The 17,971-nt window shown below is 36.6% G+C and overlaps 2 protein-coding genes across 6 annotated transcripts in view; both read right to left on the bottom strand.

Moving 5' to 3' along the window:
• Positions 1 to 1,199, bottom strand: part of LOC105039617 (pentatricopeptide repeat-containing protein At5g10690) — a 15,893-nt gene extending 14,694 nt beyond the window's left edge. Inside the window, exons 1-2 of one of the 2 annotated variants that reach the window (XM_029262873.2) lie at positions 867 to 1,199; positions 593 to 775 (exon numbers count right to left, since the gene is read on the bottom strand). In XM_029262873.2, the coding sequence (XP_029118706.1) occupies positions 593 to 775; positions 867 to 1,178 (495 nt within the window). In that variant the 5' untranslated portion in view covers positions 1,179 to 1,199. The remainder of the gene's footprint in view (positions 1 to 592; positions 776 to 866) is intronic. The other variant, XM_029262872.2, reaches the window with a different exon arrangement.
• LOC140850792 (uncharacterized) lies at positions 1,098 to 17,971 on the bottom strand. Of its 4 annotated transcripts, none has more exons than XM_073248702.1 (10): positions 17,835 to 17,971; positions 17,434 to 17,708; positions 6,672 to 6,824; positions 6,140 to 6,574; positions 5,987 to 6,063; positions 5,001 to 5,736; positions 4,589 to 4,812; positions 2,581 to 2,675; positions 2,331 to 2,466; positions 1,098 to 1,223 (listed from the first exon to the last, which is right to left on the bottom strand). In XM_073248702.1, exons 2-8 carry the CDS (start codon positions 17,684 to 17,686, stop codon positions 2,664 to 2,666), a joined length of 1,890 nt encoding a protein of 629 aa, XP_073104803.1. In that variant the 5' UTR covers positions 17,687 to 17,708; positions 17,835 to 17,971; the 3' UTR covers positions 1,098 to 1,223; positions 2,331 to 2,466; positions 2,581 to 2,663. The 4 variants fall into 4 exon arrangements, with proteins under 4 accessions (XP_073104803.1, XP_073104805.1, XP_073104807.1 ...); XM_073248704.1 differs by having other exon boundaries at positions 1,098 to 1,212; XM_073248706.1 differs by lacking the exon at positions 2,331 to 2,466 and having other exon boundaries at positions 1,200 to 1,223.

Raw genomic sequence — 17,971 nt, 5'->3', positions numbered from 1 at the left:
ATCCCATATTGATCATTCACTGACAAGATCTTAGATAGTTATACAAGGCCAAGGAACCCAAATAATACCTCCTGGCTAATCTTTTTAGATGAGATCTTGGGTTGTTATGGTAAATAACAATAGAAACTAAAGACCTGAACATATGTCTTTAATTACTTAATGATATAACCACCTGTCATGGAAGGTGAAATAAGAATATAATTTTTTCAAGAATTGAGCACCCGCAGAGGAATGAAGCATGATCACAGAAATAACACAAACAATCATGACAGATACCAAAAACCAATAATCCCATGGAAGACCCAAAAAAAGTTTCTTAAAAAAAATGAAATCGAGTCAATTTGTAACAGGACAAATACGTATGCCTACAAGAATCTCATCAAAGTGACTTCCAAATTATTTGAGAAGTTAGGGATTTTTTTCGTCTCCGCTCAAACTCAGTTTTTTTTCTTTTTCTTGGTTCAATATCAACTTCCGAATCATAAAACCTAAATATAACAATCTATCACAACCATAAAATTTCTCATATAAGTCAATCTAGTAATCAAAGAACTTAGAAAAGGAATAAAGAAACCTGCAATTCTTGACTTACCTTCAACAAGATACCGTAGGAGACGCTGTCAACACCGCAGCTTTCCGGCTTGGCCATCTCCTCAAAGATCCGTTGAGCCGAATCAACGTCCCCACAATGAACGCACGCTTCCAGGACCGCATTCATCACGATGGTGTTCAGCTTCCTGTAACGCTTCCTCGCGACCTCCACTTCCTCAAAGATCTACACCAAAACCCTCGGCACTCAACACCCCGCAACCAAGAATCAAGAAAACCCAAGAAACCAACGATTTCTCATCAAGAAAACACCAAACCTGATGCAGCTGCCTCCTTCTCGTGAGCTTGACGATCCGCGACGTCAACCGTCGGAGACTGGGAGCGGAGGAGGTTCTCACGAGGCGGCGACAGGGAGAAGGTGTGGGGGGAGACGAGGAGCGGGGGGAAGAAGGGATTCGGAACGGGAGATTTCGAGGGAAGAGGGCTTCTTGGAGAGGGGAATATCGCAGGCGAAACGCTAGTTGCGGCATTGCCGATGGCTTTCCGATCGCGGCTTCCAAAGCCCTTCCAAAGCCCAGCGGCCGAGAAGAAAAAGAGTGCGCGCAGCAACGGATAAATAGAGGTGCCATGATGAGGGGCAACGGAATGCGAAGAATATAACAGCTGGCGACAAACTATTGCTTCACTTTTAGTGTATTTATCAACAAGGTAAGTCACAATAAATCTAAACATATCTTAAGAAACGAGTAAATATTCATTGCAACGGTGATACCACGTCAAACGTGTAGCAAATATTTACCCCTGTTTTGGACCCAAACATCTTATCCATCAGTTTCTTTTCTTCTTTTTTTTCTTTTCTTTTCTTTTCTTTTCTTTTCTTTTCTTTTTTTTTTTTTTTTTTTTTTAATATGATGGGCATTCACCGTCATTCAGGTTTAAATTCAAGACCTATAATTGGCAGGATGGTACCAACCAGCCGAGATCCCAGCTGTTTGGTTTATTCATGAGAAATCTCAAGAGGTGGTGCAAGCTGCAAATAGAGAGGGACAGCTTTGCATTCTTCTAGTCTCGAGTTTCAAGGCATATAGAAAGGTAACTTTCCTTTCTTAAAAATCTTGTCATCCGTTCTCGCTTTCCTTGCAACCTCCCGCTAGCTTGGAAGATAACACATGAATAAACTGGTTGGCCATCCGAAAGGGCTCTCAACATACCATGAATTATGTGCAAGATGTCGATAGCAAGACTATCCTCCCACTCTCACGCTACAATGGATGACCGAGAAAAGGAAAGGTCATAAGACCTATTCAAACAAACAAGATAGGCTTCAGTTCACCACCAACAAATGCTGTCTTAGAACTGGCATAATGTCATGTGGTCTAATCTTGCAGCATCCAAAGGTTTATCCATCAAAATCTGGAAATAGTGTAAGATCCATATGTATTTGACCTATGGATATATAGTTTCACGGGCAATTTGCCACATAATAGTCTAAAAATTCATTCCAGGTGTAGCTTGATCCACAATCAACTTAGTCAATTTACTAGAGATGAAATTGTTAGCCACTTCTCTGCTTTTGATGAGTATGTTATCTGCTAACAAATAAGTTGGATCATGGGTCTAACTTACCTGATTTTCAGCATTCCCATAAATTAAAGACATATATAAAGAAGAAATTAAAAATGCAAGTTTCAGTATTTTACATTATAGTTTTAGGGATCTGAACCTAATGAACAGCAAATTAAAATGGATTGAGTTTCAAAATTAAACAGAGGGGCAGCTACCAGATTGGAAGCAATGGGGTGACTCTCTCTCAAAAGAATAAAAAATGGGAAACTGAAATATTGAGGACCTCTGCCATCCACTAGATGTGCATGACGTCCAATCAATTCACTAATCGGCAAACTTTCTGAGCTATACCTGCAAGGTGAATATGTGCAAGGGATGATCACAAGCCCTAGGAAACAGATTTTCCAAATCCGAGGTGAAAATATAAGAGAATGACTTTGTTATAAAAGCTAGAATGTTACTTACAAAGGCAATCAGAAATATGTCTTGTTCTAAGCTGACGTGAAAAGTGAGACCAGAAACGTCCAGCAACTGCCCCGAGAACCTTGCTACTGCTGAAACTGAAACATATGCAAAGCGGCAAAGCTTGTAAAAAATACTGAGATACAAAATTTATAACAAAACTCAGGCAAAACCTTTCAGAACAGCAAGAAAAAGTGAAAGCATAATTAACAGACTCTCCCCAAATATTATGCCTTGTACTTCACTGACAATTGGCCTTTATCCATTCTAAATTTCATTTGCCAACAAATAAGTTGAGGATTCTATAGCAAGATGAAAAGCCGATGACCAACTCTATTACAATGCAGTTAAAGCTTTGATCCAGTGCTAAAGATTCAATGGGCAGTAGTTGCATTCTGTTGCGATTGGATTTTCTATTATCCAGTAGCCTTGTGACCTCTTGACTTGATTACTATTGTAAAACCAAATTAGATGGTCCATCTCTTCTGTGAGTAGCAATCTGGTCTAGCTATCTACAGTTCACACTCTCCAAAGACATTATATCACGACAATCAAAGTAAGATCAACCTTCATATATCCTACAATTCTTCTATATGGAAGGGATATATGGTAGTTTATTAAGCTTAGGGTTAAGGTTTTCTGAACCTGTTGACCAAGAACCCTTGCAACCTCAAATACTCCAATAACGAGTAATATGGTTCTCAACCAATGTGATTTAAGCATGATCACATGCAGAAAGAGTAAGAACCGTCAAATCTATCAGTCCAGCAAATGCAAATATTTTGTTGATAGATGTGGTTATCAAAATAATGTCACAAAAAATAATCATCTAGATGAAAAAGAAATTTTTATATAAGAAAAGTTGTGAAGAGAAAATAAACAGATGAGTTCTCTTAACATTTGGTTCCAAACAAAAATAAACAAAGAAAAAGTAATGCATGCATTTGATATATCTACTTGTTCCTGGGGCTTACAGGATTTTTACTTAAATCATTAAAGCAACTATCATGCACTACAATTATTGTTCAGTAGTACCATGAAGTTATCATATACTTAGTAATTAGAGACATGCTTGTCTTGATATTTTTCCAAATTCAAGTCATCGCATGGCTCAACTTTAAGCCCAACAGCAACCACAAGCCCCATCACTGACGAAGTTGGCCTTAAGGAGCAAGCATATGCAAGTTATTATATGCCTAAGATGATTTTAAGTATTAGAAACAGATAAATGACACAAACAAGTCCTTTATTTTTCACTAAAAAAGCAAGTATTGTGGCCAAAATTTGGGACACGCAATAATTATGGACAATTAAGTGCAGATGATTAATGTAACATATATTTGAACTATTTATAGTCAAATAGTAGCTAAGAACAAGATGTCATTCAAAAATTTAATTACGATTATTCTAGATCCATTGTCATGAAGTGATCATCTATGATATTTTCAAGCACAAAAATGATGAATGGAGGAGTCTAAAGTGAGAACACTAGAAGTGTAGTTGATTGAAGAAAATTCAAATGCTTTGAGAATAATGTAAACAAAAAACTACTAGGATAAATCAATAATTCTCTGAAAAACTAAATCTGTTGTGAGAGTTTACCAGAATATAGAAAATTAAATATAAATTAACATGCCAACAATATCAGAAAACAAAAAAATTCACGAATTTCTATGGATAGTTTAAAATTAAAATACTCAGAATTTGTGAACATAAGCAGGCGATCTAGACAGGATAATGATATATACACACATTTTACAATAAAAAAATACTTAAAAAACTATTCTTAACCAGATCCTGGAGCATATACTGATATTACATGAGATTCAATTAATATTAATGGAACTGTTGAATCAAATAGCTCTAACCATTAGATTTCATTTAAAGATAAAAGCAACAATAAAAATCACTATGCCTCAAATATAGACTTTTCAGTAAAGTTGATTAGTCCATGGAGAAAATTAGAAAATGGAAACTGCTTAAAATAAAACAAGCCTTAGAGCTTATGCACCTGCTTGAAGAATGTATCAAGATCATCCATAGAGTCACACTTGTCAATGTCAAATGCTGTTTCCGATGGTGAATGCTCTGAAGGATGTTTTGTCAAGTCTGAATTACTTATTTCTTTGAATATTTCTCCATCAGGACAACTCTGCAAATCCATTGAGTCTCCACTTCCTTGCATTCCCACATCTGCTCCAGTGTGGTCAACAAACTTATTCTGCTCATATTGCACTGTATGCAACAAGAGTTTATAGTTAAACAGAGGATAACTGTAAGTATAACAAGTTTTCGATATACATGCAATTTTACAGACACATATGTGTAGAATTAAATGGACAGTTCAGATCAGTTGCAGTTGAAAAGATCTTTGCAAAATTGTAATTCAAAAATAAGAGCTGAATTCCTCCTACGTTGCTTACTTGGAGATCTTGCATTCAACTCAGCTAAGGTGCTGTCTTCCAAGACATCATGCTGAAAGTTGGTATCGTCAAAGAACAACCCAGGTTGGAAACCTGAGCTTGGTCCAGGATGTCCACTGTTTGCACAAGGATGATAAGAAGAATTCTGCACAGAGCCATCAACTTGATCTGTTGAAGTAAGACCCTGACAGCTCAAGCTGTTGAATCCTGACAGGGCATTTGATGTCCCCATCATGAAAGGATTTGACAAATGCCCAGGTTGGGGACCTGAATTTGGTCCAGGATTTCCAGTGCTTGAACAAGGATTATGAGAAGAATTCTGCATATGGCCGTCAACTTGATTTGGTCTTGCAGTGAGATAGTGATAGGCTGAGCCCTGGAATCCTGATTCAGTATTTGATGTTCCTACCACATAAGGATTCAATGCATATCCAAACTGTTGCAGTTTTAATTGACCTGCTTGGGGATTTGCCATAAATTGTTGGTGTACATTATCTTGATTGTTCATCAAATGAGGTAACCATGCTGGTGTAATTTGAGAAAGGTTATAATGAGAATTTTGAGAATGACAAACTGGATTAAGACCTCCAGGAGTATTGACATTTGAAAGGAGATGTTGATTAAAGGGAAGGAGAAATAAGCTTGGATAGCTTCCACCACATCCATTTGGACCAACACCACCATAATATTGTAGATTCATTCCCATACGATTCTTCTTAATAGCCAGTCTATACTTCTGTATTACAAGTAAAAGGAAAAATAAGCTGCTTTTGTTTATAAAACACCATTCTTTTGAAAAAAAAAAAAATGGCGCATGAGATTAATGATTTATATTAATGAAATAACCTCAAATAATTCACAAACATACAACATTAGATTCAAAATTGTGGTTGTAGATTTGTGCATTTAATTATGTGGAAAGATATATAGAAGATCTTATATACATTACTGACAAAGGCTTGGAAATACCAAAAATATGAACTTACCTGCAAATGACTTGCAATAGTCTCACGAGTAAGTCCTGGGACATTCATTAAATCTTGTATTTTTTTAGGCACTGCTCCTGCAAGATAAAATAATACTCAAGGTTCTATCATAAATAACTCTGTGAATATTACATTGTATTCAGTTTTACTTACTATCTATGCCTAAATGATGAACAGCTTTCAGGAATAGAGCGTGCATCTCTGGTGACCATACAAACCTAGGCTTTTTCTGTGTTGATGAGCCATCACTAGAACTCTCTCTTTCTTTGCCTTTTCTCATAACCTTTGTAGTATGATCATCTTCTAATTCTTTTTCATGATCGGCTTCTAATTCCCTATCATGATTATCTTCTAATTCTATTTCATGATTATCATCTAATTCTTCTTCATGATCATCTTCTAATTCCTCTTCATGATTATTCCTGTCACCAGGATTGTTAGCCTCCTTTGTACCATGTAATGATTTCTTAACCACGTGCTTCCAGATGAGCCTAAGTTCCTCAAGCCTCACAGGTTTCACCAAATAGTCAACAGCCCCATACGCAATACCTTTCATCACTGTATTTACTTCGCCATCCGCAGACAACACTGAATAAATATTGCTTTGGTTAAGAATCATGTAGAGATTATAGGTAAATGTGACAAAGGTAATAAACATTTTTACTCATAGTAGTTGCCTACTTACTAATAACAGGTACATCCATCTCAAGTCCAATGGCTTCTAACAGCTCAAATCCATCCATCTCAGGCATCCGAACATCACTAATCACAAGATCATAATTGTCTCTGTTCTCTCTTAATAGCTTTAGAGCTGTAACCGCATCCAGGGTTGCAGTAACTGCATACCACACATAATTAGCAAACTGAAACATGTTAAGAGTAAGCATTTTTCAAATAAGAGGAGTAAGTATTTTTCATATAAGAAATTCTTTTAGGTGATATGATGAAGTCCTTGTTAATCTGCATTCTTAATCTACATTATGTGTCGTTCAAATTTTAAGAATGCTAGAGAGGTCAAATTCATGACCAAAGGAGCAAAAGTCAGCATCTAACAAATCTTTACTTCTTGGTGAAAATGAGAAAATATAGGAACTGTTAATGTTTATAAAAAATTAATAAATTCATGGGTTCAATATAAAGCATCTAACTCTTAAAACTAGCATAGGTAATCCAAGTAGGACTTGTTCAAAAAATATATCACTATGACTTGCTATGATCCAGTATTTTAATATCAGATTTAATAACATTTTTTAGCATCATGCTGGTAAAACCAGCCAGAACATAAGGATAAAGTAGAGGCTCAAAATCAGCTTCAAAACAAGTATTTACATGCAAAAAACTGGCATATGTTCATCAAGTTATGCATATTAAAGGAACCTTCTTTTTCTGCCATAAAATTTTATCTTAAAGCATATCCACCACTCACAAACTATTATGTACATCATTAAATAAAGAAAGGGAAAAAAAGAACCCACGATTCTAAGGTCAATCAAAAAGGGAAAAAAAACTAACTAGGAACAATGACAGCCTTCAGATCTAGTTTATAAAAGCTAAAAGCAAATCTCTTATCTCAGATCTAGCTAAAAACTGCTAAGCATCAGTGTCTTTCATCATGATCAAAATCAAAGTCTTTTATCATTAATATGGCATCTATTTAGCTAAACACAAAGAAGAGAATACTGATCAATTTTAACAAATTATCAATATGACAATATACCTCTAAGCAAGGTTCGTTGTCTTGGTACCAAAACCCCAAACAGGTACCATCCTATTACAGTGTCAATATACAGTATGGTATAAGACAAAGACGCATCTGAGCATCATATAGTACACCCGACATGGTATGGTACCAATTGGTATGACAAACCTTTCCTCTAAGAATTAGTGCTAGCTACCTAATTATTTGAGTAGACCTACTCTATGAGTTATAATGTAAGCTCATGAAACTGTGGAGCAATTCTCCCAAATTTCCCAAGACTAAGAGAGAGCCATAGATGGAAGATGTAATTTAGGAAACCACAACCTCTGAAGCAAAAATTATAAGCCAAGAGTCATTTCACTCACCAATTTCAGAGAGCTCGATGTCAATATTTCTCGAAGCAAGATAAGTGTTCAGAATATTTTAGAAACGAGATGATTCTAGTTCTTAGAAGACCTATATGCCAATGAGAGGTATCTTAATTACATAATTTTCTTCCAAGCTTTTGCACATGGTCAATGAGAGGTATCTCAACTACATAATTTAGGCTTTATGCCCGCTCTAAATAAAACCTTGGTCGGGCTAGGGCCTGGAACTCCATGCGGCCACATCTAAGTTCTTTCTTCCTTCCCCTCACCTGGGTCAAGCATGATTGAGCTTCAAGCTAGACTTAGGTTCAAGCATTGGTTGGGTTTGGCCGAATTTTAAACAAAAAATTTGAGCATAGGCCTGATGAAAAGTCCAAATTTTTTTTGGTTCAAGTCTAGGTAGCAGGAAAACCTGACCTAGCCCAACCTAGTTCCTGCTCTACTTTTAACTAAGGTTTTAAATACCAGTACCAAACCTCATGTCATTTTCCCATTAAAATGGCATAACATCATCAAGGTACCAAGACTGATAGTACGTACCAAAATTGAAAGCATAAAAAAGAATGACAAAATGTTGGTACACACCGATATAGTTGGTATGATACTATTACTACACACCTCTATGGCACCATCAAGAAATAGGAAAACTCAACCTAGCCTGGCCTAGTTCCAACCCTAACCCTGCTTTTAACCAAGGTTTTAAATACCAATACCAAACCCCATAGCCTTTTTTTCATCAAAATCAAATGGCATTAATAAGGTACCAGTACCCATGTACCAAACTTGAAAATATAAAGAGGAATAAGAAACTGTCATTACACACCAATATGATTGGAATTGATGGTACCATCAGTTAGCATCGCTATGGACCATGCAAATGGTTCAGACATCCTAGCAACCATGCCGGTGTTAGTTTCGCATCAAAATGATACCATATTGATGGTGTCATCCTGTTCCAACAGTTTTTGAATCCATGCTTTTAACTACGTACTTTCTAGTTTAACCAATCGAAGCAGGATTTGTTTAATAATAACATATACAGCAACAAGAACCAGGAATAAATTAATTCAATGAGGATTCTCTTTTTTTGATCTTACAACATAGATGGTAATGCTTAATAATAAATTAGTACTTTAACAAAACATTAAAAAGTGTTTCCTTAAAAAAAATAAAAACCAAGATTGTGGAGCAAGACTTTCTAACTCTTGGATGGGGTAAAGCATCGGTGTAAGCTTTAGCTTCTTTTTGGGAAAGAAATATTTCAATTAACAAGAAATATTATAGGAAAGAAATTGAGGATATGAATGTTGTTTGACTATAGAGACTACTGCATCGATATTCACCAAGCAGAAACATCTACAGATCGTAATGCAAAATACATATTTTAAAAAAAATTGTGGTTCAATAATAGCATGTTTTAATATTAGTAGCTAGATCCACCAGATAGTGGTGTTAGATAAGATCTTGAACCATACTCCCAATCCTGCTCCATGGCCATTATCTTCTCTATTTTTCATCTTTGGATAATGTAAAATCTTTTGTTCCCTTGTTCTAGGAGTGTAAATGAGCCAAGCTCTCATGAGTCACATTGTGCTAAAGCTCAGCTCATACTATAAGTGAATTGGGCTTCAGTTTGGCTCAACCACTTTTGAGTAAAAATCAGGCTATCCATGGTTGGTTCATTCTAGGGATTTGTAAGAATTTGATATCCTCCAACACTTCCATCTATATACTCTTAGCTAATATATGCTAGATCTCAATTTAATGGCTTATATGTTTATTGACAAGTAAAAGTTGCGACTCTTAGATAAAGATGCAACAACTGAGATACAATTTTCTTTGCATGAAATATGTTAACATTTGATCAATAGATATAAAGATATACTTGATTAATAAATGGTAGATTAAATGTTATAATACATATGTATTATAATATATACATAAATATAAAGAAAAGGGATTGTTTCATTGAGTTAAACATGACCAAGCTGAGCAAATCTCAATCTTGGCTTCCTTAGTAATCAAGGAAGCCCTTATTAAGCTACAGTTCAAGCTAAATGTGAGCTAATCACAAACTGCTTGCTGGTTTGATGAGCCTACTTTGGTCCTCTCTAGTTTTCCCTCTGTTTCCATGCATGGGCTAATGTTTGAAGGCTATAACAGATATGCCATACTTAAACTGTAAAAAAAACATATTATCTGGTTAAATAAAAAAAAAGCATTAAATTTTGCGGAGACCCATACAAAAAAAATGCATTTATGTGACATCGTAAATTATCCAAAATGCTCAGGAAGGAATTTTTGAAGTACCATGACATAATTGCCCTCCTGCTATTGATTCAAGGCATTGTCTTACCTTTCTTAACTAAGATCACTCCAATAACTATACCACCTTTAACACGGTTGTGAGTCCTTAAATTCTATGATGTTCCAAGTGGAGGCCTCTTAGGACATGGCTTTGCCCTTGCATTATATTGTAGACAAGATCAAACGGGCTTTGCAGCATGTTCTTCAACTTGCACTATCCTACGGAGGCGAGTGCAGTCATGTAGTCTAAACAGCAAGTGCAGATTGCAGTACATCATGGGAGTATAATGTCTTCATAACGAATTCTACAACCATGAAATGATAAAATTTGTACTTTATTGCTCCTTTTAGAAAATCCAACAATGGACGAAATGACAAGGTTTTGCAAATCACTTATGAAACACATGTTGGAGCATGTGGTGGACATATTAGGGGGCAAGCTTGACTTATAAAAGCACTTCATTCAACATATGATGTCTGCTTGCATGTTATCATGGTCATGGTTTGCTGTACTGCCCCATACCACTCAGTATGGGGGTGTACCGTACCATACTGATACAATGTATCATTCCCTATTGACGCTATCGTACCGTACTGAACCGTGTATTGAAACTATACTAGGATTTTACTGGTACGGGGTCCAATACCGCGATGGCAAACTTGACCCCAGTGCCTATTCCAAGCAATTATTATGTTTGTGGCCATGGCTTGCCCTTTAGATGCTTCATAAACAACCATATCTTAAGGTGAATAGGTAAATTCACTATGAATAGTTATAGAAGGGTCCCATGGAGGAGTCATTTCATGAATCTTAGTTGAGCACTGAATATCTTTGGCAAGCTCAATGGTCTTAGTTTTTCTGACTTTTTGTTATGAAAATAACTCTAAAAGCAACTATTAATGCAAAAGATAGGGCAAAATATAGCAAGAAAAAAAAGAACAATGAGAAACACTATAGAGAAAATATTAAAATATTGTGTTTTGTTTTGGAATGCAACCACAATCTTGAGACACAAAAAGATCCATAATAATAATTAAAAAAAAAAAACTTCACTTCAAAACATTGTACAATCTACAATTCCTTGGAGTAAATCAACCAACACCATTAAAGAAGAATCACCTTACACCTCAGCAAAGATTACAAGAAAGAACATATCACTGAAGAAAATCACCAGCAGAAAAGGAAAAAAACAAGAACTCTTCCCTCTTTGATATGGCATTTTTCTTCACACAGCCTCATTTCTAAGCCCTCCCTTCATCTCATGCACTTCTTGCCTCCAAGCTTTTCCAATAAATGTTCTAGAGAGAACCACAACAATAAGATCCTCCATGAGAGCCTATGGTCATAAGATGTTAAAATGCAAGAGAACAGAGTCCGATCTAGACAACGGTTACAAGAAAGCCAGAGCCAAAGCAAACAACCTCCCTTTTCTTCACAATTCACAAACATTCCATGTTTTGAATTAGAAAGTATGGTTCTTCTGGCCATGGATCAAAGTACTAGTGAGTAGCAGTTATACCACAGTGTACCAATAATGTACTAGTACCAAAATGTCCATTGCATACCATGCCAACATATGGTACAACATCTCAATTTTACTACACCGGCATTGACAGGCATCTTGTGCGTAGGTATAATACTCTACTACTCCAGTCTATGATTTGTCGTAGTACCATCTAATTCGGGGATATACCATACCGTACTAGAAGAAAATCGGTACGAAGCCCCATTTCGAGTCAGTACGAAGCCCAGTACCACCCCGTATCGAGGTGTACCACCTTATATTAAGGTGCGTACTGATCCGTACTAAAGCGTACCAACCTGAACCAAGATATATTTAGATAAAAATTGAGAAAAATGATTTGAAAGCTATTTCAGCATAGAATGCATACCGTACCATACTGACTTTACTGTACCGAACCGATAGGACACCAATATAGTACCTAGTATCCAGATAGCGGATCTTGCTCTGGTCTATATTATACTAGTACTGGCACTATAAATCTTATTTTTAACTCTCTTTCCTTTGATAAGCATGTCCCACTTCCTTATCATATTCCCCACTTAACCTTTTTCACAGGGACAAAAATGAAATTTGGTATACTCCAAAACCTTTAAATGAGGGAGTAGGGCAAAACTAGTAGAATGACAAACCAAGTTACATCCTTTAATTGCATTGATATGTAGTTTGTGGCATGCCTTAAATGTTATTTGTGCCTTAAATGATACTTTTTAGGTGGCTTACATATAACACTTCAATGGCAAAAAGTGTTAGTTTATGCCTATCTTTAATTCAAATGAAAATTTAATCATAAATTGCCTTCCTAGCATGGTGTAAAATTAGGTTGTTTTACCTCTGACTATTGTTATTACTTGTTATTGTCGGTTCAAGTATAATAGGAAACTTTTCTAGTTTTGATGATGAGTGACTATTTGGATGCACTCATTGTTTTGGTATTGAGAGCTAACATGCCATGACGAGCGATGGCCTCCAGCAAGACCTTAATAATAAGATAAGGAATTAAAAGGCATTATGGAATTATCAGATTGATCTGAGCTATTGTGGTGACCACCTAAGAAGAAAAATATCGCATTAACCACGAGAGCATATTTCCTCTTGATAGCAACAAAAGTAATAATTTCCCCACTAAACATCAGCACACCAATGCACAATTATAGAGGGTGGGCCTTGGGCAATAGTAAGGTTGCCTCCTGGTGACTTGGGTGTCATGGGTTCGAACCACAAAAAAGGCCTCTTTGCATGCGGGGATATGGTTGCGTACTGCTGACCCTTCCCGGACCCCACAGTAGTGGGAGCCTCATGCACCAGAATACCTTTTTTTACATTATTGCACAATCATGTATTCATGAAAAAATAAAGCTAAATTTAGATTCTTTAAGATGGTTCGAGCATTTATGCTATCCTTAGACTATTGATGGATTTGCTAACTTGCTTCTATTACAATGGATAAGAACGCAAGCATGGCAACTTTGAGGTCTTCTTAGAGAAGGGAGTGGAGCATCGGACTTTGGGGTCCTCAATGTGAATAAAAAACTCAAAGCTCTTGTCCCTCGTAGAGAACCTAAGCACTCTATCTCCCTTCTTATAGAATGATAACCAAGTGGCTTAAGGATGCATCATGCATCAAGAATCTTTCTAGCAAAGTCCTATAGATTCATAAACCTCTATCATTTGTCCTTTCTCTTTGGTGCTTTGGAGTATGAAATCTCTTAAGAAAGTAAAGATCTTTATGCAGTTGGCTTTAAAGAATAAAGCTCGCATCAAGCACATCCTTAGAAAGAAGGTTATCTTTTGTTTGTAGTTCTCAATACTTCCAACGCCCTAAAAAAATTGTTAGCCACCTTTCAGATTGTCCTTCTTTAAGGTGAATTGGCTTTCCATTAAAGGTTGTTTCAAAAATAAAGATCACCTTAGAAGTCTTTTTTTAATAGAAAAGTAGCCAAAGGGATGAGAAATTGTGAGATAGGATGGTTGTTGTGATATGCTGCTCGATTTTGAATGAAAGGAATAAAGCATTCTTTCCCCACAAAAAATGTACCCTCAGACAAGATCTACTTTCTCCCATAACTCCTTTCCTAAATTAGAGTAATTTAGACAACGGATGGACCAGGGTTCACCGAATCAATACCGCGAGTCATATTAGTGAGCATCTGGTACAGTATGGTATTGATAGGTAACATACTAAACCACGGCATACCAAAACCAGGGGAGGTAGAGAGGGGAAGAGGAAGGAGATGGAGGGATAGAGAGGGGGAGGCAGGAGAGGAGAGAGGGGAAGTGGGAGCTTGAGAGCTTCAGACCATCAATAGGGAGCTTTGAGAGCCACAGGTCCAGTGACGAGGACCAAGAAAGAGGGAGACAGAGACTCACTTGGCTGGGATGTTGTTGTTGTACATCATCATCATCAAGGGCGATCAAGAGCTTCAGCATTACAAATCCTAAAAGGGACTGAGGGTTTCAAAAAGGGCCATCGAGGGCTTTCATAAATCTCATTTTAATTGGCTGAACCGTGTTGGTAACCAACTAGTTTGGTTCAAGATGCTCCAAACCAATCGGTTCATATGGACCTTCACTAATAAAAAGCTAAGTCTTGAAGATTGCAAGCTTCTGTTCAGAGAGTCAAAAGAGTGTATCCTCTCTCTTTGTCTCCTCCTAGCACTTCCTTATTTTCCTTTTCATGTTAACCTTGTGTTTGCTCGTCTTTGAAATAGATTCGAATGGGTTTTCCCTTCCCTTTCATCCAAATAAGGGGAAAAATAATACAAAAAATATCCACTTGCCTTATCAAGCAAGAACTAAACCTTCTGCAGAATCTTAAACTTGTGGTGACAATTATGTTGCATTTGTAATTCAAACTTTGCTGTTAGTCTAAATAAATATGAAACTACAATTCTAAACTATCTTCCTTATAAGGGCTCCACAAGTTACAACTCAGTACTTTTGATCAAGGTTTTAAGTCCCAATAGGATGGAAGGCATTCTAGCTATCCCGTCTCGTTCCTATGAGCAAAAAAAAGAATCGGGATGGGGGTGAGACTCCGAAACCCATCCATGTAAAGAAAGAAGAAAGAGAAAATAAAGAAAGGAAGGAAAGATGAAGAAAAGAAAAAGTGAAAGGAAGGATGAAGAAAAGGAAAAGTGAAAGGAAAAAAGAAAAAAAAGAGAAAAGAAAGAAAGAAAGGGAGAAGAAAAAGAAAGAAAGGAAAAAAGAAAAGAGAAAGAAGAAGGAAAAGGAAAAAGAAAAAGAAAGAACGGAAGGTAGAAGAAAAAGAAAGGAAAGAAAATAGAAAAAGAAAGAAAAAAGAAAAGAAGAAGGGGAGGGAGATAAAGGATATCTATCAAGATGCATGATTGGGATCACTGCTGGGACAGGGCAAGATAGTGGTGCATTCCATTCCATGAAGAAACCCCGACATCTCGTCCCATGAGATTTAAAACATTGCTTCTAATCTAATTTAATAATATCAAATCAATTATGAGATTTAAAATATTACTTTTAATCTAATTTAATAATATCAAATCAATTTTGATAATGGATCCTTCCATTGTGAAGTTGGACAATAATTCAAGGTTGTGACAATGGCAACTTTCGTGACTACAATCAAGATTATGACAGTGGCAACTTTCATGCCTGGGTAGTCCCATCGAGACCCTTGGGCTATCCAACAACCTACGGACCTAGAACTTTCGGGGCGTTCAGTTGGCGAAGCCACCCAAGTGCTCGTATTGACACCTCGGCAGCACCAAGCTGCTTATAGGCCACCTTAGTCTCAGGCAGGCACCTTGTTCATTGTTTTGTTGAAGGTAATAAATTCTTTTAACTGATTCTCTCTTTAAGAATAAAGTATTGACTTCAGGAGAAAAAGAATTTGGGTCCATTTATAACACATTCCCTTACTGCTTCAATGTTTGATGTTTCTAAGAAGCTTTATATACTTTAAACCACTTAATAGAAAAATTATAAGCAAAACTAAAGTAACTAAATCAAGATTTCATTGTCACATAATTTAAATAATTTATAACCTTATTGTCTACAAATATAATTTTCTTTTCTTGCTTTTTATGAACTATATATGAATTATCAAAAATATAATTTTCTTAATTTATACTTTTTTTTTTAACTTAGTTGCATGCTTAGGCATATAGGCATTCCACCTAGACCTTTAAAGAGGTAAAAACCAAGGACCACCGAGTCAATTTCACATCTTTGCTACTGCTATATGTTTATCCATCATTCAGATATTCATCAAGCTAAATAAACTAAACCCAAGTAAAGAACTCCATAATGATGTCTTTGTTCATGCAAAATTAAAACTACGACTAGAAGCTTCAAGATGGTTAAAGGCTTGCACTCTTATCTCACTAGTGATGGAACCACATTGATGAGGCATTCAAGACGGATATATCCAGTTGCCTTATGCGGCAGGTACATAACCTTCCATGAAACCTTAAACCTATTGTATCAGTTGTCTTGAACTGCTACATCACATTGTTGCTAGTTTTCCTCATTCACTAGAAGCAATTTATGTAAATAGGTTAACATAATTATATTTAATATGACTATAAACTATGTTCCAAACAAGAGGTTCTCAATGTAAAAATCACAATGTTTTCGGTCCAATTTTATTAACGTTCCTTATATTGCAAACTTAGATAATCTCTTAGTTGTTCTAACATTCTATGATGGATGTTTCATATTACCACCAAGAAAAAAAATATGATTTCACAAACAGAAAGTTGCTATCCTTCTAATTCTTAAAGTAAACAAAATAACCCGGTTTCTATTTTTGCAAAAAATCTAAATGCATAATCATGTTCTTGTTCGTGACTAATTCAAGCTCAAACTAGAAGCCTCGAGGTGTTTAAAGGGTTTATGTTATTTTTGCATCATTAATGGAATGATCGGTCCTAACTGCATTTTGCCATATCAAATTTTTGCTTATTGCTTCATTTCTGTTATCCAGTCATGCAAATAAAGCAACACAATTATACATTCATTATTACATAAAAAAGTTAATCATCACTTATCTTCCATCAAGGTGGTTCACAAATCACGATATTTCCAATGCAGTTTAATGATATCCAACCAATTTTACCAGCGTGTCCTTCCGTTACAAACTGAGACAGCTTTTATGAGTTGTTTCCTCATTTTACAACGAACACTTTTAATTGCCAAAGAGAAAAATAATGATTCCAACCGACTGAAACTTATCATCTTTCTTTCTATATATCTTTCACATCACCAGAAGCAACAATTCTTCTGACAATAATCTAGCATAATCTAAGAAGATTGACAAAGAATTCATCAACAAACAAATCGAGTAGAAAGCAAGAACTTCAGACAAGAGCTAGGACAGAAGATTACAAAACCTATACAAACAATTAAAAAAAAAAAAAAAAGCCACTTCCCAGACCACAAAACCCTTCAACATCAACAAAAGAAATCGAACCGAAACATCAAGAAGCAGAAACCACGAACCGAACGAAGCAACCAAGATATCAAAACCAAAAGAAGCATCAGCTCAGCAGAAGTCCCCAAGAAGCAACATACCTAGATAGCCGCATCTCAAGAGGAGAAACTCCACCGCCCTGAGAGATATGACATCATCGTCCACGATCAGAACCCGCATTCCAAACGGAAACTGGGACTGGCCTCCGTTGGAAGAGTCAGCAACCATGGATCGTAACCAAGAATCGGATTGGGAGCGGAGAAATCCACGATCCGATGGAGACCCTGACGGTCGGGATTTCTTGGGTCGACGAGAGGAAGAGGGGAGGCTCTTTCGCTTTCCGTGGTTCTCCATTTGTAGACGGGGAGTCCGCGCACTGGAATGGAAGGCGGAAGCGACCAAGAGGAGTTCCCGTCAAAAAAAAAAAAAAAAAACAGGGTGAGAGGGGGAAGAGAACCGTGTATACAAAAGGGGTGATTGGGACGAGATTTGAAGGGACTACCGCGATGGACGACTGGGATTGGAGGTGCGCGAACCGAGCGAGCCGTTGTCGAGGACCCTGCGGGGGGATGGCCTGGTAGACACACGCGACAGCTTTGCCAAACAACAGCCGCGTTCGATTCCCTCTTCCAATTTAAG

This window comes from Elaeis guineensis, chromosome 1 (assembly GCF_000442705.2).
Source record: "Elaeis guineensis isolate ETL-2024a chromosome 1, EG11, whole genome shotgun sequence".
Classification (NCBI taxonomy): Eukaryota; Viridiplantae; Streptophyta; class Magnoliopsida; order Arecales; family Arecaceae; genus Elaeis; species Elaeis guineensis.
This window is presented reverse-complemented; position numbering and strand designations above follow the sequence as displayed.

Coding starts and splice junctions, on each gene's coding strand:
- LOC140850792 (XM_073248702.1), bottom strand. CDS start 17,686: ATGGAGAACCACGGAAAGCGAAAGAGCCTCCCCTCTTCCTCTCGTCGA. Junction 6,575..6,671: donor GATGGATGTACCTGTTATTA/GTAAGTAGGCAA, acceptor ATATTTATTCAG/TGTTGTCTGCGGATGGCGAA. Junction 5,737..5,986: donor CTATTGCAAGTCATTTGCAG/GTAAGTTCATAT, acceptor CTTGTAATACAG/AAGTATAGACTGGCTATTAA.